General features: G+C 37.7%; 1 protein-coding gene across 6 annotated transcripts in view; it reads right to left on the bottom strand.

The window, feature by feature from the left end:
• Positions 1-23,761, bottom strand: part of LOC306846597 (roquin-1-like) — a 28,436-nt gene extending 4,675 nt beyond the window's left edge. The window contains exons 1-18 of one of the 6 annotated variants that reach the window (XM_079380066.1): positions 23,644-23,761; positions 21,598-22,034; positions 20,545-20,665; positions 15,047-15,286; positions 14,762-14,937; positions 14,333-14,533; positions 14,089-14,221; positions 13,377-13,608; positions 13,069-13,296; positions 12,690-12,889; positions 8,420-8,838; positions 7,399-7,557; positions 7,158-7,304; positions 6,840-7,059; positions 4,726-4,816; positions 3,247-3,337; positions 2,997-3,152; positions 2,808-2,902 (exon numbers count right to left, since the gene is read on the bottom strand). In XM_079380066.1, coding sequence (XP_079236192.1) covers positions 2,808-2,902; positions 2,997-3,152; positions 3,247-3,337; positions 4,726-4,816; positions 6,840-7,059; positions 7,158-7,304; positions 7,399-7,557; positions 8,420-8,838; positions 12,690-12,889; positions 13,069-13,296; positions 13,377-13,608; positions 14,089-14,221; positions 14,333-14,533; positions 14,762-14,937; positions 15,047-15,286; positions 20,545-20,665; positions 21,598-21,828 — 3,140 coding nt within the window. In that variant the 5' untranslated portion in view covers positions 21,829-22,034; positions 23,644-23,761. Of the gene's footprint in view, positions 1-2,807; positions 2,903-2,996; positions 3,153-3,246; positions 3,338-4,725; positions 4,817-6,839; positions 7,060-7,157; positions 7,305-7,398; positions 7,558-8,419; positions 8,839-12,689; positions 12,890-13,068; positions 13,297-13,376; positions 13,609-14,088; positions 14,222-14,332; positions 14,534-14,761; positions 14,938-15,046; positions 15,287-20,544; positions 20,666-21,597; positions 22,035-22,713; positions 22,813-23,639 lie in introns of those variants that run through there. The other 5 variants (XM_079380065.1, XM_079380070.1, XM_079380069.1 and 2 more) reach the window with 5 other exon arrangements.
• Between the last annotated feature and the right edge of the window lie 370 nt (positions 23,762-24,131).

Below are 24,131 nucleotides of genomic sequence, written 5' to 3'. Positions count from 1 at the left end.
AACATGTAGATGAAGCATTCTGGTGCACTCTGACAACAAAATAAAGGAAAAAGACAACATATGCTGCAAGTTAAATAAGCACATTTATACCATAAACGTTTTGGACAGTGCAACTCTCTTGTCATCTGTGTTCATACCTCACTTTGTAATTTATTTTTGTAAATTTTAATGTTCACAGAGTGTGCATACTATCAACAAACTCCATCTTTTCACTGCAGAGGAAACAGAAGCTGCATCTGAAGTGGCATTAGATGTATTTACACAGACTGTATGATGAAGCTGAGATGCCATAAATGCATTTACACCACAAAATTTCAGATGCATAAATAATTTTATAAGATTAATGTTTTAAATGTTTTTGAACATACAAGTTAAAAATGTTGGGAAAAATGCAATACTTTTAAATATGAAACCAAAGCACCAGTAGATGGCGGTAAAGGACTCTTTTAATGAGCGAGTCATTAGTCATTCATTCAAACAGCTGGTTCATTCCAAAACGAGTCAAGTGACTACTGTCTTTATGAATGGGTTACTGAATCATTGACTCAAAAACGTGGATTCATTCAGTAACTAAACACTGCTGTGTTGCTCGGAGACACCAAACAGTTCTGCTGTGGCTTTGATTGAAACTTCGTCAGCGAACTTGAGCAAAAACAGTAAATACTGTATTACAAATTGCGAACTTTGTGTCTGCCTCACTCACGATGAAGTAGTTCCACACCAATGACATGTTTACATGCGGATGTGAGCGTAAGTGTGACAAGCTCGTGAGAGGAGATGTTTTTGATTTGAAGAAGCACCGCACAGACCGCTCGGCGTTTAACATCAAAGTACCGCGAGAGCGACTTGAAAGCGTGTGGAGCCGTCTGCTCTCTAGCTCTCGCGGTGCTTTGATATCATACAGCGATCGTTCTGCGCAGTGCTGCTTCAAGTCGAACCGAGAAAGGGACTTTGGTCGAACACCCTCCTCTCTACGAGCTTGCAATTTCTCTCTCTGCCACCTTGATTTCCAAATGAAAAGCAAAATTTACTTTCATCTGAAAAGAGGACTTTGGACCACTGAGCAACAATCCAGTTCTTTTTCTCTTTAGCCCAGGTAAGACGCTTCTGACCTCGTCTCTGGTTCAGAAGTGGCTTGGTAGCCCTTCTCCTGAAGACGTCTGACGTCTGACTCCAGCTTCAGTCCACTCCTTGTGAAGATCTCCCAAATGTTTGAATCAGCTTTGCTTGACAGTATTCTCCAGCTTGCAGTCATCCCTGTTGCTTGTGCACATTTTCCTACCCAAATTCTTATTTCCAGTCAACTTTGTATTTAATGCGCTTTGATACAGCACTCTGTAAACAGCCACCCCTTTCAGTAATGACCCTCTGTGACTTACCCTCTTTGTGGAGGGCGTCAATGATCGTCTTCTGGACCATTGCCAAGTCAGCAGTCTTCTCCATTATTGTGGTTTCAAAGAACAAGAGATACCCGGAATTTATACTGTATGGATGGTCATTAATTGAAACTCAAATGCAAATATTCTAATATTTTGAGATACTGATTTTTGACTTTCATGAGCTGTAAGCATTAATCATCAAAATTAAAACAAACAAAAAAAACTTTTGAAGTGTTTTACTTTACATGTAATGAATCTAAAATATATTTCAAAAAAAGTTTCACTTTTTGAAATAAGTTACAAGAAAAACTTTCACCATGATTATTTTTTGAGATTTTTGAGATCTAATTTTCTGAGATGCACCTGTAATTTGAAATAAACAGGCAAATAATTTAATCTAACCATTATTAAAGAGATTGAGTGCATTGTGGGATTTTTCAAGAAGTGAACTAAGGAGTGGATTGAGACATACTCTGTTTCTAGTCAGTCAGAAGACTTTGAATAGCTGGTTCAGGTGTGTTTAATTAGGGTTGGAGCTACACTCTGCAGGACAGTGGCCCTCCAGCAGCAGGTTTGGACGTCCCTGGTCTAGTGCATGTTTATATAGAAAAACAAGGGAAAGTAGCGTAATAAAATGCAAAAACACTGTGTGTGAACGGCCTCTTAAAGGGGGTCATATGATGCTTTTTTAAAGATCATTATTTTGTGTATTTGGTGTAACAGAATCTGTTGACATGATTGTTTAAAAAAAATATATTTTTCAAATACTGTACATTATTGTAGGCACACACACACACAAACGAGGCTACGCTGCAACTCTCTCTCTCATACACACACACACACACACTTACACATGCAAAAGTGCCGCATTTAAACAGTCAATAGCAAATACTTAAAACTAATAACAAAACATACAGTCGCTGATTCAGAAGCGCCAGATTGTCATAGCAAAGTCAGAATTACCTCCTCTCCTAGGTTCATGAAACTGTCGTCCATAAAATGCGTTGCTGTTCTGTTGCAAGTAATCTTAATGATTTCTAATTGCATGTACTTTCAGAAGGCCAAATATAGTGCTTTCACCTAGAAACACCCAGCGTCTCCCTGACATGACTGCCTGCATCAACACTACTGCGGTTACGGAAACCACGCCTTCTTTCTTTGCGTGAACATTTGGGCTGCATTATGCAAATATTTCCACATCTTGACGTAGAGATGTGGGGGGCGTGTTTGAACAAGCCATTTTAGGGGGGCATGGCAGAGTCTTGACTTAGATAAAGAATCTCTCTTTGGTTTTGAGACTTTAGTCTTTGCAACATCAGGGATCTTATCTATGCGCAATCAGCTTGTAACACTCCAAAAAGAAAGGAAAACTTGAAATTGCATCATATGACCCCTTTAAAAAGCTAGTAAAGAAGCCTCTTCACTCACCCCAATGCTAAAGAGAGTTCCTCCAGCTGGGCTTTACGGTCAGGCTGCCCATTCTCAGTGGCCTTCAGCTTGTATTCATGGGCCACCTGATTCTCCTTCAATCATGGAAACGGGTTCAATCAGCTTAGACTGTTCATATGAGAATAAATAAAAACTGGTCCTGGCCAACGAGTTTCTGGTTTCACTCACCATGGCAATTTCACGGGTTCTCTTCTTGATCTCCAGCTCTACGTGATCAAGCTCCAGGCTGAGCTGCTCACTGGACACAGTACCACCTGAAGACCACTTTACTCCAGCCGCGGGCTGAGACGCCTCCCTCTGCAGGAGCATAGAGTTACTGGCAGCCTGTGTGTGTTCGCGAGATGTTTATTAATATTACTGAATAAAGACAAGGCCATGCACTGAGAGTCATGAATTTGGATGGAGATTTCAAACACACCTCCATGCCGCGGGTCTGCTGACTGATCTGTTGGTTGACTTGCTGGAGCTCAATCTTGAGCTGCTCGCGGTCAGAGGCAGACACGGGCAGACTGGCAAAAACACAGGATATAATCATGTTCTGTATTCTCAAATTAACTCATACATTACCCAAAACTTATCAGGGCTCGACATTAACGCTTGCCCGGGACAAGTAAATGTTTTGGACGGGAAAGTGAAAGAGAAATTTGCTTGCCCAATCGGACAAGTAACAAGTCAATACCAAAAACAATAATAACTGCCTTTATTTATGATTTAGCCTTTGTTATAGGGGTGTGCGATATATATCGTTTGCGATAATTTCGTAATTGTTGTTTTAACGAGTGTATTGCAAGAATCAAACAAAACACATACAGAGTGCACACGGAAAATCGTCTAGGTTAGACTAGCTCACGTGCAAGAGCGTTCTTTCGCTGCATAATTCAGTATTACAATGCATGAAGAATGATCAGAAAATTAAAGATAGGAGCAGACAATTTATATTTATATAATTTCATATAGTTTCACATGAAGATCGAGTGCCCTTTTTTTGCTCCAAAGACCATCATGATTACAAATGTGAATTTATAACAGTTCAATAAACAAGAAGTTAACATTAAGAGACTTACGCTTTAGACACCCTATTGCCTGTTTTTGCGCTATGTCAACAACAAAAATAATTCCAAACACAGCCACAGCACTGTTTTGCGTCTCTAAGCAACATGACAGTGTTTGGTTCCTTAATGAATCAACCGTTTAAATGATTCGGTTCAGTCGCAATGACTCACTTATAAACAGTGACTTGATGCCACCTACTGGTGGTTTTAATTTCAAATTTACAGTATTTAAAAAAAAAATAATTTTAAATATCAGTTTTCAACGTTTTATTTCAGATGCAGTTTCTTTGTTCTTTGCAAAAATGAATTTTGTTGATACTGATTTCATTAGTTTGGTAACAGCCCAAATGTCTTATAAAATAATGTCTGATTAAATTTAACTAATTAAAAAATTTAAAATTTAAGTTTGAAAATTCAAATATAAAAAAAAGTAGTAAATATTAGCATTTTTTTTTTAAGTTTAATATAAAATAATTGTATTAGTAATTAATACTGTCTTTTTATGTTAAAATATAGCAGTATAATCACACTTTATTATTTTTTTCATTATTTTATTTAAAAAGAAAAATCTAACTAAAAAAAAAAAAAAAAAAAGGTCTCTCTCTCCAGGTAAGTAACTTTTATACTCAGACAAGTAAATGACAAATTTACTTGTCCGAAGGACAACCACTTGAGAATGCTTAATGTCAAGCCCTGCTTATTATGAGGTATTTGATTCAATATGTTCGAATTAAAAAAAAAAAATCTAGTATCGTCATGATGCATATTTTATCAACGACAACATTTTAATTAAAAACAAAAACAGCACTCTCAAACATTTTTGTTCAAGAGGTAAGGTTAAGTACCGTTCGCTGAAGTGTCCCTGAGAGTTGATGCTCTGGTGCTGAGGGTACGACGCTCCACCCCATCCGCTGTGGTTTCCATACGGATAATCTGCTGTGAGGAAAACGCAATTTACCAAAAACAAAACAACAATTCCCCAACTGTTAAACACTATGAAAGTCTATAAGTAGCAAAATTAGAAAATTTTTGGGCAAACTTGTAAATTCTTGTTGCAAATTCTACATGTGGAAATCTTTCGCCCAAAATTCCTAAACACAGATTATTTTTGAAATTACTGGATTTTGACTTGACTAAATATGACTACACCTTAAATCAGTAGCATACACTCAGATTCTGAATCAAATTATGATCTCTACTGATTATTCTTGAAGATTTGCCAACATAATTCCCAGGGGAGGGGGAAAAAAATTGATTCACATACTATTCGCGATTCAGTTTTCTAGCAATTCTAATTAATATAATAATAATAATAATAACAACAACATAATGTTGTCGGAACAAAACAGCAACAGCAATGGAGGAGGAAAAACAAATACATCCCGATCCAATTTCAGTCAGGGCAAGTGTCTGAAAAAAAAAATTATATTAATTATTGATCATTTGTTCTACTTTGGAAGTAGGGATGTGCCCGAATTGTGAATCCGCATTCAGAAAGGCACGGAACACATTCTATGGAGCCACTAAAGGGACATGGTTAGCCACTTGCTAGGCGTTGCCTGTTATTACATAACTTAAAATTTCACTTAACAAATAAACAGAACTAGTAGAGAACACTGATAGGGCGATGAATGATTTGCAGATCCTGAGCACCACTGACAAACATCTAATCTTGTAAAATGTGTGATAAGTACTGCCGCTCCATAGCATAACATTACACAGAGTACGTGTGATTGTGAAATATCGAAAGTGAAAGTAAAAAGCGAGCGTGCATTCAAAAGTGGTTTCAATGCCCCACATATTATTAACGGCTCCCTGATGCTAGTTTATGTACAGTATAACAATATATTATCATAACCCAACGATATAATTGAAATGTATATTTTACTCCCATCTCGTATTTAGTCCCTTTAGGGGTTCTAAATTTCCTTTCCAAACACGGTATTCAGATTCGGGCACAGCCCTAATGGGAAGTGTAAAATATTTTGGATTTATTAGGAAGTTAATAGGAAACACTGATTTCTTGAGTCAGGACTACCCATACTATAGACTGGTGTGTTTTTGTATCAAAATACTGGTGCGTTTCATGTCCAGAGTGCACAAATAAAATGGTTGAAAAATCGTGATTCGAAATCATGAATTGATTAATGACCCCAAGAATCGATATGAATCAAATCGTGAAATACTGAAAGATTTCCACCCCTAATAATTTCTGCTTTACAACTAGGGTTGGGAAATTTACATTTACGCATTTAGCAGACGCTTTTATCCAAAGCGACTTACACTCAAGTTACAGTTTTTACATTTTTTTTTTTTTTTAAATCAGCTCTTGCTTTCCCTGGGAATCGAACCCATGATCTTGGCGTTGCTATCACCATGCTCTACCATTTGAGCTACAGGAATGCTAGAAATGAGAACTGTTTTTGTATTTAAATTATATCCTTTTTTTATATCTTTCTGTTAACACTGCATGAGATATTTTATTATCACTGATATGCAATTATAGTTTTTGTTAATGTTTGAATTAGATTGTTTTTCCTCATTTAAAATTTTAGTAATTTTATGCGTCATGTGTGTCATTTTAATTAGTATTTTTTCAATGTTTATATAGTATTTATTAATTTTTAATTAGTTTTAGTTATTTCAGAAAACTGTTGCCTTGGCTAGATGAAAAAAGTTGTCTTTTAATATTTTATTTCAGTTAATGTTTATTTCAAGAAACAAAAATGTTTTTATGATTTTAGTTTTTATTCCTGGCTTGAACTCCTGCACTCTTTATCAAGGCAGGATTACTAAAACACTCCAGTAGTATTTCATGAACAAATTAACAGCAGATTTCTAAACGAGTCAGTTAAAACAAATCACAAATGAACTCAAAAGTAAGAATTGTTAATAGCACCTTTCAGGTCCCATCCCTATTTATGATGAAGTATTAGGTATTATAAAGATGTCCGGTCACCTGTCATGGTCATGTGTTTGGAGCCCGAGGCCTGTGAGGATGCTATGGCCTGTACAGGCCCAGTGGTCTGGTAACCCGTTTTAGAGGTACGTGAAATAGCACCAAAAGGAGACACAGTGGGCAGAGGGCCAAAGGGAATGATGGGATCGTCATCTTTGGCTTCTGCAGACCGCCGCTGAGTGTCCAGTGGAGGCTCACGAAGAATTTTCCCCTCTGCATTCTGTCACAGGAGAGTACAGGAATGAAGCAGCAAATAAAACCTCTGTTTTTGACAGTCTTTGTTGATTTGTGGGAACACAAAGAAGATAGATCACTTGCCATCATCTCCACAGCACTACTGACATCTTTTGGTTTAGCATCCTTGGAGCCAATGTATGATCCTATGGTGTCACATGACCAGGGAGAATACTGCCCAGCGTAGTCTGGCTCCCGACTCCCAAAGGCTTTAGAGCCGTCCTCCAAATACTGCAAGCATTCAGAATTCAAAAACGAAACAGAGCAATGTTGAGCATTATATTCATGATCCATGAAGGACAGGATGTCGTCGTTCAGGACTCACCTCCCGAGGGTAGTCGTTGGGGAACGGGTGTGAAGGGAGAGTTGGAGAGGCAGCGAAGGGGGGAGGAGAGATGACTTGTCTCTCCTCTAGCTGGACAAGCAGCTCTTTGCGCCTGCGATGCAAGTCATCCAGACTGGGCTGAGAGCGACTGTACGGGTCCTGCCAGGGGAGAACATATAAATAACTCAGATTTGGAAATTTACATTGATGAACTGACTTGGTGGTTAAGGAAATCAGCACAATGAGTACTCAAGTGAAGTGACTTGGTATACAAACTAATCTACTTCTATCAGGGCTCAAGACTACAGAAATGACATGGAATGGCTTAGAAATGTTAAAAAACTTTACAACACGTTTTCAAATGTTAACATTAGTTGACTACATAAATAATTCTAAAGCATTTATTAATCCTACTTGGTTAATTTTAATATCTACTAATTGATTACTAGAACTAAACTTGGATATGTTAACATTATTCAATGGACATGAGCTGACATGAACTAACAATGATTAATAAATAGTGTAATATGATTTTTATTTGATAAATTTGAGTTAATGCATTAGTTAAATGTTAAAGAATGGAACCTTTTTGAATTCAAAATGCTGACTCATAAGTTTTAAAGTCTTAAAGACTCATTAAAGCGGTTCCTAAGCAACAAGTGCACAATTCAGAAACGGGGTTAAGCTGATTTTTTTATGTTCTTAATTATTTTAATTATTCCACACACATAATAATAATACGTTATTCTATTCTTTTCTTGGTAGCTGTAAAAATAAAAATAAAACTATTAAGAACAACTTCAATTCTTATAGTCTTTGTATTACTTGTAGTCATAATTATAGCAATTACATAGGCATAATTGGTTGGAAAAATAGCAATAAATATTATACTAAACACAATACTAAAATAATGTTCATTCATGAAACCTTATTTGTAAAAAACAAATGCTTATAGGCATGCATATCAAACAAGAGGAACTACTGTTTAGAATGCCAAAACCTTAAGAAGAACAGAACTCACTCCTATGTGGGACCTCATTTGGCTGGGATGCAGTCCAGCTGTGTAGTACCCGTCTGGTGGGTATCTGTCTCTGGATGACGGTTCCTGGGAGTGGTACAGAGAACCTGCAGGCCCTGCTTGAGGTGGAGGCATAGCGGCTGGGGGAACGTCCAAAGGAACCGGGCTCATCCTGACCAAGTCATCTCTGGGCTGGGCAAACGGAGGTGGGGGTGCAGGATAGTGTCCGTGTCTGCGACTGTAATGGGAGGGTGGTACGTATGTGTGGGCTGAGAAAGGGGGACCAGAGTGGTGGCTCGGATATTGGCGATCTGGGCCATATCCCGGGTACGGCTCTGGGTAAGGTGGCTCACCCGGAGGCGGCGGATTGTGGATATAGCGGGGAGGGACGTACTGTGGAGGTTGGTACGGGTAGGGGTTGCCTGTAAGAAAACAGAGATTATGAGCATAATGACATGCCAAGACTAATATTCAGTTAAAAAAAAATTGGTGCAATAAACATTTTGATTTGAATTTACAACTGACAAAACATTGATTTAGACCATCGTGAATTTGCATGCTGTCAAGAGTTGTTTTAATCTACTTTCACACTGCAAAGAAAATTTGCCAATTCATAAGATTTGCACTTGGTCACATGCACGGTTTTGCTGCTGTTCCTTAAAACTATGACTTGATGGCGCTCACGGACAGTCTATAGACTGGACAACAGAATACAGAAACAGCTCTCTTGTCCTTGTACTCTTGTATTTGGTCTTACTTGATAAAAATAGCAAGAGCTGTTTAAAACCATTTAAATACTGTTGAAATGGACTGTCATCTGTTAAAAGCAGGTTTCAGAAACAGAAAGTTGCACAGATAGATACATGTCTAGACATTATACACAAATTGGAATCATATCAGTTTTACATGGCTTTTTTATTATTGGCTGATGTTGTATGAGTAATTGTTAAATCTTTCTGCTATTTTTTATACTACCTTTGTCACCACCTAATGCTCACTTAAAGTTAATCTTTAAAAATAATTTAATAACACAAATAAATGCAATCTTGCTCAAGCCACAAACAGTTTCAGACACTTCACTCCAATTGGGCGAACTGGTTTATATAGTTCACTAACAAAAACATCTTCAAAAGAATGATTCATTCATAAACCGGACATCACTCTGGCTGAGACTATGGATTACATGTAAAAATGTTGTAAATAATTACAGTGGCTTCTTGCACAGACTGATTGTTTCGCTTCATAAGACCTCAATATATCGTCAGGAGCCAAAGGTATTAATTTTGTGTTGCTTGATCTTGAATGTCCTGAGGCTGAGTAAATTAACAGGAATTTCTTTTTTTTTTGGGTGAACTATGCCTTTAAGCTAATTTTTTAATGGATATCCATTATTCATTAGGTAAATTATAATCTTGTGATGCCTGAACTCACTTTTCAGTTTTTAGCGTTTTATTGCTTTATCTGTTTATACAAACAATAAATGTGCAATTAAACTGAAAATTAAAAATAGGCCTAATTCCCCTCAACAGAAATATGCAACTAGACTTAAGTAAACTTCAAACTAAGGATGTATTCACACCTGCCTTGTTTGGTTCGATTAAAACGAACTCTGGATCATTTCCCCCTTTGGTGCGGATCTTTTGGGCAGGTGTGAATACAGCAATCACACTCTGGTGCGCACCAAACAACCGAACCGAGACCCAGCAGAAGAGGTGGTCTCAGTTCCAAACAAACTCTGGTACGGTCCGTTTAAGATGTGACTATGAACCCGGCCTCGATCCGACCCAACTGCAGAAAGCACGCTCGGAAACACACAGCTCACGAGTCGCGCATATAATGCTGTTGCTAGCAATCGCCTTAAAACACGTGTAAATTATGAGTGTTTGTGACCATATAGCACCCATAGCAACGAGACATGAGCGCACTAAACAGGCTAAAGCTTGGCGCAAAGCCGCAGCAAAAGTTACAATGAATGTGTCTGGGAAAAATAGTCAGGAGATATTTTAATTATTTATTAAATAACTAGTGTTTTCTGAGTCGCACATATATCTAGGTTAAATGTTTAAACTAACATTTTGATATGCTTTAAGTATTTTATATCTATAGATTTTATTTTCGGCAAGTCGTAAATACATCGTATGACATTGTCTCATTTGATGCTCATAAGTTTCTTCATATTGCATTAGTAGCCTATCTCATAACAGCAAATCAGTAAAAGAATAAAAATTGCACTACAAAAGATCTCCATGATTAGCCTGTTTTTGCACTTCCTGTTTTCCATGCTTGAGAATTTCTGTCCAATGAATGGATGACCTTGGCACACGTGTGGTTTTGTTTATAATTTCTGGTTCACTTGCAAAAAGGGCAGTGTGAAAGCGAACCGCACCAAACGAAAAAGAAAAAAAACTTTATTTCTATATAATATAACTATATTTAACTATATTTCGTCTGGACCAAAGCAAGTGAACTATCGGACTTTTCTGGTGTAAATACACCCTAAGACAATTATCAACTGAGACATTCAAGTTAATTATTTAGCATATACATCCTCACAGCTTCATTTTAACAAATTAGCCTAGTTAATTTCAATTTGTTGGTCAGCAGTACCCAGAATTCTTCTTTACTTCTTTTTTATAATGACCTGGACACAGTCGTACACAGTATTAAGGGGTTAAAGCAAAAAAAATAAAAATCCTGAGTCTGAACTTCTTTCTGGGGGAGGGGCGGGGGGCAGCATATGACTGTGGCAACTTAAATATTTGAAAGGATACTATGGGAAAGTTATTGCTTTCCTTATCCAAACTTTTTTTTTTCATGAATATATATGTTGACCTGAAGAATGAAAGCTATATCATACAAGTGGAAAATTATGAGCTATATTCCTGCTTATCGACACTAGGGGGTGTCACAACACACTTAGCTCACGAGATACAGATACTTGGTTCACTAGAACGAGACAATATTTTAATACTATTTTTAAGAAATTTTCAATGACAAAATATTTGTCTTTTAATTACAAAAAGTAAAACAATGCAGTTGTATTTTGAAATGTTTCAACTAATCTACGGCTGTAACTATGTAAATTAATCTACTGATTATTTTGACAATTGAGTAATCTGATATTTTTTAGTAACAAACAGGCCTAAGTGAAAACCAGGCTTTAGTATGACTATTTATATATACACTAACGATGAGGTAATAATAATTGGCTCAAATAAAATATCTAAACCAAGTAACTGCATGGTTTTATTGAAGAACACTGCTAAAATACATAATGTAGTTTGCACATACATAATATGAACATAACCAACTTAAGTACATTAAGTATTATAACAAATACCTGCAGAGGGCGCCAACGGCATGGAGACGTTTCACTTTACAGCGTGATTAAACAATGTTTAACTCCATTAAATTTTAATATTTGGCCACATGCAAACTCAAATTTTTATTTTGAAATCGTGATATACAATACATGGCATATTTAGACATAGGTTGATGTATTCTCCTGTGTTGGCAAATGTTTATAAATGATTTACGTTACAAATCTAGTGAGATAATGCACACTGTAATCCCAGATGAACGCTAAGCAATTCAAATTCACAGCATATGCAGAGGAAGAGTTTAGCCCCTTTCACACATACAGTCTTTACTGGTAAATTACCAGCAAATTACCATTAAGAGATCATGTATGAACAGAGTCTTTTCAAAAATCCCTGTAAATTTGATCTGGGAATCATATCGTTCTTATGGAGATGAAATGATTACTCTGAGCTGTTTACAAAGCTCCGCTGCTTTTTAATTAGTTTCACCATGTAAATATGCGCCATGCTAGATGGACATCTTTCACCATTGCGCCTCACAGCTTTTTTAACGCGTCTCGTTTCTCCATTCATCAGGGCTGCGACTCTGCAATTGAATACTATTATGCGCATCTTGTGTTTATAAGAGCAAAAAATTCTGATTGGCTAGTAATGTTAGTTTGGTTGAGAGTGAAAGCTGTGCTCCTCTGAGGCGAACTCATGGACTTGAAAGTGAGATCAACAAGTTATTTTTTTTTAATGTAGGATTATATTTTTCCACAGCCAAACGCTGCATGCCGGAGATCCGGCACGGAGAACTTTAAGCCCTGCAGTATTAAATGAAAACTTTAAATATCAATTTAGCATGAAACTCTGAAAAAAAAAACACTGGCATTAAATAGCTCCAAGAATCTTGTGAGCAGAGGACTTCATAATCTGTTCAGACAACCATCCATATGAGCAAATCCACTCACCTGTTCGGTACTGAGCATCATACTGAGATCCTGAGGGAGGAGGTCTGGCTTGCTCTGGATAGAAGAGCTCGGGCTGCTGTTGTGGATACATCTGTGGCGCACCTCTGGGCATGACTTGCACCTGCTTGGGCATGGGTAAGTGCTCCGCCCTGAGGTGAGGCCCAGGGTGGGGTGTCAGGGCCAAGCTAGATTTATCCAAACTTAAGAGAAACAAGAGGAAGAAAGGAGTCAGTGGTAAAATGTTGTCCCTTCCTGTTAAAGCCAAACCTAAGCACAACTTCTCACTATCTCAGCACTTTTGCTGTTGCTCTTTCAGTCAAAAAAAATGTAGATACTGTAGTCATGACAGAAAAGCAGGGAACGAGAAGCAAAGGCTTACGAGTCGGGTGGCGACCCAGGAGCACTCAGGCTAGTAGCGTCCATCTTGGGCTTGAGTAAGAGGTCATATGTGGAGGGGTCTGTGCCTCTGGGGATAAGATGGGGAAGAGGGCCCCCGTTGGTAAGCGTAGAGACCTTTCTCCCAGGCTCCAGTGCGACCACCTCTTCAGGCAGCAGGCCAGGGGTGCAGGGCACTCGTGCAGCAAGACGTTTGTTCATTTTGCGGTACCTGCAAAGAGAACACCAAATGAGATTGAGTATTAAGCAAGTTTGTGGTTTAAAACTAAGCAGACATGCAACGGCGCTCACTTCTCCAGTTCCTCCTGAGAATGGGCGAAGGTGCAGCTGGCTCCTCTGGGACAGCCTCCTTTCTGCTTCATGTCTCTGCACATGTACGTCTTGTATTTGCTGTGCTGTGGTGGCTGCTGCGTGTCAGCACCCTTCTTGCTGTGGTTCTGGATGAAGTCCACCAGGCCGTGCACCACCGTCTTTACTGCCACCAGCCCCTTCTCCAGCTGCTCCCAGGTAGGAGGAGGAGCATCTGAATAAAGAGGAATCACAGCAAAACTGATCACAGAACAGAACAGGTGCACGTTACTAATTCACTCTAGGGGTGGGTGCCATGATCTTAAACCTTAAATTACACTAGGAGTAATTTCATACAAATTTATTTTCACAGTATATATCAGAATATAGTCATTTTTAAATTCACCTTAAAAGCTAATTTATTCTAGCGAATATTCTAAATGTTTTTATATTATTGCATTAAGTTAAAAAAAACTACTACTGTAAACTATTTTAAAATTGTAATTAATTCCTGTTATGCCAATTAGCATATCAATTTTCCACAGCATAATCCTACTTAAATCATCCATGTGTAAATCATGATACAATTTTTCAATTCTTTGAATAAATTGAATAAATGTCTCCAATGTCATTGCATATTCCGTCATACCGCTAAGCTTTAATTCAGTATTTCAGATGCTCAGTCATCATATTATTTTTGTCTGTCTTAACAAACCTGGACTTGGGTCGATGTTAGCAAGCAATTCGAGGTGAGGTCTTAGCCGGTTGAGATTGGCAGGGTCACCCGTCCTCTGCAGTGCGATGGTCAGCTCCTGCACACTCTGAGCAAACGACGCCGGGGTCTGCAGCTGAAAGGCAAACAGTCATATTCCCTTCATCCATTATTGAGACATAACACTATTTCTGGCATTTGAAAGTGCAGAAAATTCCCAAGCCGTGCAGACAGATGGCTGTTATACCTTGTCAATGATGGACTGCATGTGAGACTTATGAGACTGGTCTCCATACAGCAGAGAAGACCACTGATCAGGAGCGATGCGGAGGCCACCCTCCATTGCGATTTGAACAATCTGAGAGTCGTGCTCCCGCCGAAGTGCCTCATATGTGCGGAACTCCTCTTTCAACTGCATCAGCGAAGAATCCTCATCTCGCTTAGTCACCTACGAGACAGAAGAGACTCAACTGAAACCTCACAGCTACAGCTGTTAATGTTATTGCAAATAAGCTGTCGAGGTGCAGAAAAAGTTAATCTGCACATTAAGAACATCAAAATCGAAATAATCCCAACTGATTTGGATATGAATTAGAAAACATATTGCAAAAAAACACCTCATAAGATACTTGCGAAAAGCTAAGATGAGATCAAGTGCTCAATTATAGGCACCTACCTTGAAGCAGGAGGCACGGTAGAGGAGCTGAACTACATGTCCAATACTGGTTTTGGAGGCCTGAGGAAATCTTGGTTCCAGTCTCTGGACCACAAAGAGGACCAAAACCTTCCTGGAAAGAGCGGATCCGTCTTCCAAGGCCAACAGCACCAGCTTTAGTGCCTCCTCCTGCATGGCTGTAGATAAAAAAGGGTCACATATAAGACACTAGAACTTCCAACAAGACCAAATTTTGGCGATGACTATTCATGTTAGTGTGAACAGGATTTTAAAGCATCATCTTACCGGGGCCCAGGAACTGGCAGCCTCTGGCTCTGACAGCAGCCCACAGGTTGGAGGAGAGCTGCTGGGGGTTTTGGTGCTGCAAAATGAGCTCAGTAACAGTTCTTTCACCCAGAGAACGGGCCGCCCGCATGGCCCTGACCCGTCCTTCCTCTTCCACCAGCTGACAGTGCACCAGAGTCACCAGCTTCCTCTGCATGGGGCGGCTCAGCATGCTCTGAGCAGCATTACTCAAGCCCACCCCTAGATACAGTCAAAAATGTGCATCACTGTACTTGGCATGCTTTCTTGGCATGAAATAAAAATTCACACCATTTAATAAGTGTATTTTTATCAAGCTTTCTGTGAACAGGTTTCATTTTTAAAAAATCAAAATTGTGAGGAGGCATTTTTAAATCATTATAGAACTCAATCTTCTGGTAAAATGACCGAAACAGTGATGTTTAATTAGTGCTTGTCTGTTGACACATTCTAACTGTCAGCAACTATTTCTTTCCCACACCGTGAGTAAGATTTTTCAAACGTTATCATTAAATTAATTTATTTTTTTAAACGTTAACATTTCTTATGTAATTGTTCAATCAGCGTTTCAACAGTAGAAAGATGTCATGTAACATTGCATTTCAATATCTATACTGCCCGACAAAGGCAAAAGACCTTAACTTGCTATAGTGTGAAAGTGAGAAAAAATACTTTAAAGTTTTTTGTTTGTCCAACCAAATTATTATAGGTAGGACACTGGAAATTTGGCAATTACAGGGTATCTGCAGGATTTTTAAGCTCAAATTTAAGACTTTTTAAGACCTGTACAAATAAAATTAGTACCATATGAGCGGGGTAGGGCAATGTCTATAGTACCATATTAAACTGTAAAATGACTGTAAAAAGCATAATTTACAATTCAGATACAAGTTTTCACAAAAACAAAAAGTTTTGTAAAATGATTAACTTTACATTTCAGTCTTTAAACCATTTTTAAGAAAATGGATAAGTCAAAAGCATTAATAATATTGATTTGAACAATTATCATCAATAAATTATTATATAAATTAAATAACATGAATTAGGGGTGTGCGAAATTGGCAAAAAATTATATCTTGATATTTTCTGGGACTTTATCGATAACGATAATTAGACGATATTTTGCTGAGTGTGTTATTGTGCTGATATCTTAAAGATTACCGTGGACAGCTGACTCCTCAATTTTTTTGATATTCTTCATATTCTGTGTGGTCAGTTCACAGCAGTGATAGTAATTAATCTTTTCCAATAAGTTTTATGGGCATTTTTACCTTCAAGACATTTTTTCTAAAAGTATGCATCACCTTTTGAGTCAAATTCTTGCATTTGGGCTGTTACCAAGCAAAAGAAATCAGTATCAACAAAATTAATCTTTGCAATGCATCTGAATTGGCATTTAGATGCATTTACACAGTTTAATGCAGCTCAGAGGGACATAGAATGCTAACCTACAGTTACAAATGCATAAATTATGTTTTGATATTTGAAACATAAAACGTTGAAAACTGATGTTTGAAATTATTTTTTAAAAATTAAGATACATTAAATGTGAAATTAAAAGGGCCAGTAGGTGGCAATAAGTCAACGTTAATAAGCGAGTCATTGTGATTGAAGCGAATCATTTAAACGTTTAATTAATGTGTGTGATCTTTCTAAATGTATTTTAATAGACTGAATCATGCAGTGAAACTGGTACGCGCACTAGTTTAACCTAACTGAATCATTCTCTGCCAGCAGGTTTTGGGTTTGGCGGAAATAACGGTTTTCCAGGTAAAGACCGTATACAAAGCAGCGCAGCAACGGACTTTGAACGTGCAGCGCTCATGTTTATTTAATGAAATCATAGCCTTTTGAAGCCTTTAATAGTCATATTCAGCCATATGGCAATTCTGGTCTTTTGGTCTCCAAATTGAAGACCTATTGAAATCATAATTAAGACTTTCTTGTACAATTTAAGACATTTTAAGGCCTTAAATTTGATAAAACTAAATTTAAGACTTTTTAAGACCCCACGGAAACCCTGAATTAGATGTTTTGGTAATGAAAATTGTGGGCTCAAACTATTTTTTTTACCCCTATTTTGAAGTTACTGCACTCTGCTTTTGCATTGTCTGCAAAAAGTGAGAAGTCACACCAAGGCAAAAGGCGGTAACTTCCACATTATCAATATTTGGTTGCTGATCACCATTTACAAAAACGTTACAGTAACACCTGTATAAAATCTAGTGACCATGGGCTGTCTCATATAGGCTATTGAATAGTAATGTAACTGTATTAAAGTTTTTTTTGACAGTAACAAGCAGACAAAAAGTAAAACATGTAACCGTTTTGCAAACAATTTATTTGCTATGCTTAGTAACTGAAAAGAATGCTAGACATAGCATAATTGCTTTTATATTGACCCGAATGAAACGAACGAGGAAGCAGGAATAATGCTCAGAATGCTTGTGGATTAAACATCTCCGACGACGTCCGTCGCCATGGATTGATTTTATCTGGTTACATGAAAAGGTAGGATAAGGATTTAATTGCGAACTGTTAGTAGGCTACTGATTTTATGATTGAGTCCACACCATAGACTGTAAAAGAGTCCACACACGTCCAATTAGTAGTGACAGCCTGGTGAATAATCTGCATTATAAAAAAGGCTATACAATTCTTTAAAAGGTTATTCGTTTACGTATTGCTGCCAAGGTAGTCTTTACAGTGCTTTGTTATATGGCGCTGTTTGGTAGATCGCGATCTAATTTGTTTGTCTACACCGTAATTTAAATGCGGCAGACTTTAATGGACAGTAAAAAAAGACAGAACACCGTATAACTCCAAGCCGTAACCGTAACTTAATTTTAAGTTAAACAAAGGCAGAACGCTTGTAACTCAATTTGAGCGTTCCAAACAAAGTGAAAGAACCGTAACTAGTGTTATACGGTGTTCTATAACACCGTATAACAGAACACCGGGGCTTTTCGAAGTTATGGTTGAGACCACCCATTATGTTCTTGGAAAAACAACGAAATTGACTCAAGATAATTATGCAGTTATGATAAAGGATATCAGTTATGCACATGATAAAGGATGTCTTAAATGTCCCAAAAATATCAATAACTCGTTTGACCAAAATCGAAGTTACAGTCTTTTGCCTTTGCACAGCAATTAGTTAGCTAGAATAAATAACTCTAGAAATTAGCATTTTGCTAAATATGTGCACTACATTACAAATTCAATGTAATTTCACTTAACCTGTTAGTGATATCTTCATTATTTAATGGAAGTTTGAATTACAGCTACACTTTAAATACTTATATTTCAACAACGAATTGGAGTAGAAACATCATATTATATAAGTTTATATAAATGGACTAATATGAAATTTAAATGTTTGCATGAAACTCAACATTTATTATTTGAATGTTGATTCTTACATTTGATTAACTAACAGATTATTAAATAAACTATTTTCTTTTTTGGCTAAATGAAAATTCAGATAAAGATTTTTATAAAATTCATTAAATTGCATAACTACTTTTAAGAGCATATCAGTTAAGATGTCTTCATCGATCTGTCTGATTCTATTCTAGAGCATAGGTGTGGAGAAAAACAGTCCATTAGCAAAGTCTATGGACTTCTTAAAGGGATAGTTCACCCAAAAATAAAAGATTCTGTCATAATTTACTCACCCTCAAGTAGTTCCAAACCTGTATGAATGTCTTTGTTCTGCTGAACACAGAGGAAGATATTTTGAATAAAGTTTGTAACCAGGCTGTTTTGGGGCACCATTGACTTCCATAGTAGGAAAAAAAAAATACTATGGATGTCAATGGTGCCCCAGAACTGCTCTGTTTCCCACGTTCTTCTGAATATCTTCCTTTGTGTTCAGCAGAGCAAAGACATTCATACAGGTTTGGAACTACTTGAGGGTGAGTAAATGACAAATTTTCATTTTTGGATGAACTATCCCTTTAATCTACATAATCTGGATACTTTAGAAACTTTAAAACAAAAATGGGAAAAAGAAATGGAGGAGCAAATATCAGATGGTGCTTGGCAGGAAGCAATTTGGAGAATACATTCTTCCTCTATTAGCCTTAAACACACGGTTGCTCAGTTTAAAATTGTACATTGTCTTCATTGGTCTAAGGACAGACTGGGAAAGATTAAAAGTGATGTGAATCCTACATGTGAGCCATGTAAGCAAGCTCCTGCCAATCTATATCACATGTTTAAGACATGTCAGAAATTGCTAGAATAATGGGGTTACATTTTTGAGACCTTTTCTACAATGTTTGGTAAAACTATTGTTCCGACCATGCTGACAGCAATATTTGGAGTTGCCACTCAAGACTATAATCTAAGCAGATCTCAGTTTGATGTTATTGCTTTTTGTTCACTTCTAGCCAGGAGGTTAATTTTATATAAATGGAAAGACTCTTAGGCCACGGCACTCACTCTCACATTTGTAACCATAGCAACATTTTGCCATCTTGCAGGAGTGAATGAAAATTTAGCCGTTTGTTATGTGCCATTTTTTGGCTAAAGACTCTTTTTGTCCCTCGATTTGAACTAAACTACCGCTAACAGACATGCAGCGCTTTGTTTATGCTCAGGAGGCTACTTTAGAGAGCGCTAAACGTCTTGCAGTGTTGCCATGTCCTCACAATTACAAGCCCTTTTAGGCATGTTGTTTGGTCTTAGCTCATAAAGGCAGGAACTTTGAGTTAATAAAGTAGTATGTCGTGGATATGAGACGTATGTTTTTTGTGCCTGTCCTTGTTTGTTTGTTTTTTTTTTTAGCTATGAAAATCTGGCAACACTGACACTACCCCAGGGCTCATGAGCGCAGCTAGCCCCGTGTCAAAATGTGCCAAGTTAAGACTTCTTTCACTGTTATTTTCTTGCATCTCACATACAGACGAAGACTAATTTCTGATGCACGTTTAAATGCGTCATTAATAACTAGATGTTCAGTTCTGTACACACTGCATAGAATTTCTGTAAACACAGTTGTCACTACCTGTATTTTTCAGGAGTTAATGCAGTTGTAGAATGCGGTTGTCACTCCCGTATTTCTGTACACACATTTTATGTGTACAGAATGCGATTAAGGAGTAAACTGACAACTGAATTTAACTGCAGTGTGCACGCGGCCTTAGACTCCAACATACAAACACTGGATTAAAGATGTTATGTATAACATACAATTGGAAAAGCTCCGATGCTCAACGAAGGAGTCAAATAAGAGATTCTTTAACACTTGGCAACCTTTTCTAACCTTCGTGGAGTGCTCTAACCTCCACACTCCTGCTGAAGAATTGTACTGAATGTACATTGTACCTTTTTTTTTTTCTTTTAAGGTCTGACTGGTATTTAGGGTTGGATTTGTTTTTTGTTTTGTTTGCTTGGTTGTTTTTTTTAATGTTCTGTTCTACTGTTCTACGTAAAAAATAAAATAAAAAGCTTGGAAATAAGAGCATGTCAATTACCTCGTGCACTGCTGAGGGGTTTGAGGTAGAGGGCCAGCTCCTCAACGCACTGCCGTGCCTCATCATAATGCTTGGTGTCCTCTGGACACGTAATGAGCGCCACAGGTTGCTGTTTGGGCACCTGAGAGAAAAAGACAAATTAAATGAAGCACACAGTGATAGATCTGAAAAACTGTGGTTATGCTTAGGGCTGCGCTATTGAGGGAGACAACCGCAATACCGCAGCGGTAGAGCACCACCACAATGGAAAAATAAAATAATGATAACTGAACACAAGTATTTACATAAGAAACAGCACTTTAGCAACTAAATATTGCAAATATGGAAACACTTTGTGCTGAAGGAGGGGTACGTGAGCCCAAGTCTTGTGATCTGGTCAACGTATTTCCCAAAAATGGAAAACTGAACTACACATGGAATCACTCGTTACTTTTCCCAAACAATCACTCACGTCTCACTCTCATCTCTTAGTCTTTTTTTTTTGTATTTATTTAGGCTATATAAACATTTATTAGTAATTTTACTGGTCACAATGTGTGTTTGCAGGTTTAAAAAAATCTCTTGTTTTTCACTCTTTATCTCTCCTCATTTTTAAGTCCAGTAAGTTTGTAGATTAAATGTCTTGCTTGTGTGAAAGATAAGATCTTTCTTCCAAACTTCATCATCAGTTGCTTTGGAATATCAGGAAAAATATGAAACCATAAAAGAGAGAGGACTATTTGTTTTCCCCAGCAAAATCTAGACAGGGTATATACCTTTATCTTTGTTGGGAAACAAACTTAGTTGGCATAGTTTGGATGAAACTTTTGTGTAATTCTAGTTTCCATGCTCAAGGATGTTGTTTTGTTTAATTTTAATGTACTTTGCACAAAAAATACTGCATGTATAAGAAAATTCATAGATGTGCATTACAAGAAATCATGCAATGTTATTTTGGCATCTTGTCTTTAGATCTAGCATTCTGCATGCTTTAAATCAGACACTGGGGTATAAAAATCACCATTATCACAGTTCTAGATATGCTACTCAGTAAACATGGTTGAAATGCCTCACCTGACCCCCGACCAGCTGTAGCAGGGCCGAGTTGACGGGCAGCTGCTCGATGTCAGTATTGATGGCCGTCTGGTCAAAGGGACAAGCCTTGCGGTGCAGCTTGTTGAGGCACATCTTGCAAACGGTGTGGCCGCAACCCAGACTGATGGGCCGACGCACCGTCTCCTCGAACGTCTGGGTGCATATGGGGCACAGTAAAAACTCTGTCCATTGTGGAGCTTGTACAGGCATCGTAGCAAGGTTGTTCTACATGTAAACAAGGGTGGGGGGGTTTCTTTTGGGTGTGTGTGCGACTAGGTGTGTCATTTAACAAAAAGGGAATAATAGATGGAAAAAAATGAAAGATTCCACTGGAATCAAAAAATCTTCTGAACACAGGAGTTCTTAAATAAGTTCACACGTCCCGGGTGATCATCACATGGTGTGAAACCTGAAACCTGTAACAAAAGAGATGCAGCTGATGATTAACCTGACAAACATGGAAATTAGAAAACAGTCTATCTTTAGTGATGGGTTCACATGATGCACATTATTAACCAAAACAATTACACAGTAAAATACAGGAACCAACTGACGCATTGTCAATCAACCACGTCTGGCAGCTGTTGCTACCCCAACAAACAAGAAAACTAACAAAAAGACTACAATTTAAACATTTATTACAAGAAGAAATTGTTTAAACCCTATTGAGGTGGGATCATTTCTTAATTTCTGAAAAGCAATGTGTTGAGCTGATATTTTCTTGTTGTTGTTGTTTTTAATGTTTTTAAGATTTTGGCCTATTCTGCTTCCATAAAATGCCTTCTTTCAGCTTAGTGGAAAGAAAACACAGAGAATACACATTTAATTATTTTATTTCTTTACACTTGCTATATCTGCATCTGTAGATTACAAATACAATACATATTTAAATTTTAAAGTAAAGCATTCTCTCAAAATTCGTTTTTTTCCCTCATTTACTAAGCCAGAAATCTCCACTTCAGCAACACTTATTTAATTAGATAGTTAATTAGCATATTTAAACATAACATTTCAGACACCTTGTATTTTAAATTGTCTGTAGAAAAATGGTATGATATGATGGTATTTATTAGTTAAAACTGTTACCATAGTTACCTGTGGTGCTTTGCCTCAAGTAAACAGGCAACCCACAGCTAACTCGTCTGTCAATAGACTCAACTTCATATAGTTCCAAGCAATTACATGTACACGTTTGATAGCAACGTGCATAATTAACACAATTTAGCTGCTAAAAATAAACCCAAACTGGTTAAGTTTAATATTGTTCTCCTCTGTCCATCTCCATTAGCTATTGAGCTAGCACAATGCTCACTGGCTCCTATCTCTATCTGGACTGAATACGCTAATAGCAAATACACTCTTAAATTCTTACAAGGATTGCGAGTATAGACAATGAGTTAAACCGACTCCAAAAGGCTGTTCTTTGCACATTCCTAATATATGAGGTGAAATGAGCGTAAATCACTGGATAAAGGCGAAATTTTACGGGATATGTGTTTAGGATAAACCACAAGAGATCCCGCGATTATGTAACACGGCACCCGCTGAACCCGACCAAAACACTAGATTATTATCCACCCCACTGTCAAAACACTGTAGCGGAAACATGACATGTGGAAAAAAAATACATGCAAATACGTGGATTACTGTAAATGGCTATTTTTGTAAGCGGAGGCCCGTGTAAACACAGCATTCAGCTCTGCTCCCTAAGATAATAAGCTACATTGACTACCGAATTGCTATTTCAATCGACTACACGGCTGAAATCCAAAACACTGACAAAGACAACGCCAAAATCTGCATATGGCACGAACTAACCACCAAACCTGACTGAAAACACAAAAAATAGCTCAAGCCAAAGCTACACAAGGCTAGCCGGGCGGCTAAATGTTGCAAGCGTGCTATCAGATTAGCCGCTAGCAGCCGTGTGCGGTCCACACCCAGAAACGAGCACATAATGCACGCAAAATGCGCTACTCTGCAAGCCACAGGCGCAAAATAACAAATGCACTCTCACTCACTCACTCATTCTTACTGTGTATCGGCTTTCTTCATCTTTTCTTAAGAAAACGCTTGATTATTTCCTCGGTCGCCATGTCGACCGTTGTAACGGGTTGCCGAAGTAGTTCGGGAGTTCCTCGCGTTAAACTGCCAGCGGCGGCACTCGAGCTGATCGAGGAAAGAAGGATCTGTTGAGGACCGAGCGCCTCCTCTGGCGGAGCAGCGCGCTGCAGTCGGGCTCATGGTGGAGACACATGAAGCTATGCTCATTTAGGCCACACAGAAAAACAGTGCTTTGGTAAATAAAAATTAAGACATAAAGTCAAAAGAAGGATACAAAAAGTCGAAATTCTGACGCAATAAGCCCTATTTCTGAGATTATAAATGGAAACTATGACATAAAACGTCAATTGTGAGATGAAAGTCAAAATTATGACATTTAAAAGACAAAATGATGACGTACTAAGTCATGTTCATGAAATGAAAAGTGAATATTATGATATAAAAAGAAA

Source organism: Barbus barbus, assembly GCF_936440315.1.
Source record: "Barbus barbus genome assembly, chromosome: 26".
Classification (NCBI taxonomy): Eukaryota; Metazoa; Chordata; class Actinopteri; order Cypriniformes; family Cyprinidae; genus Barbus; species Barbus barbus.
This window is presented reverse-complemented; position numbering and strand designations above follow the sequence as displayed.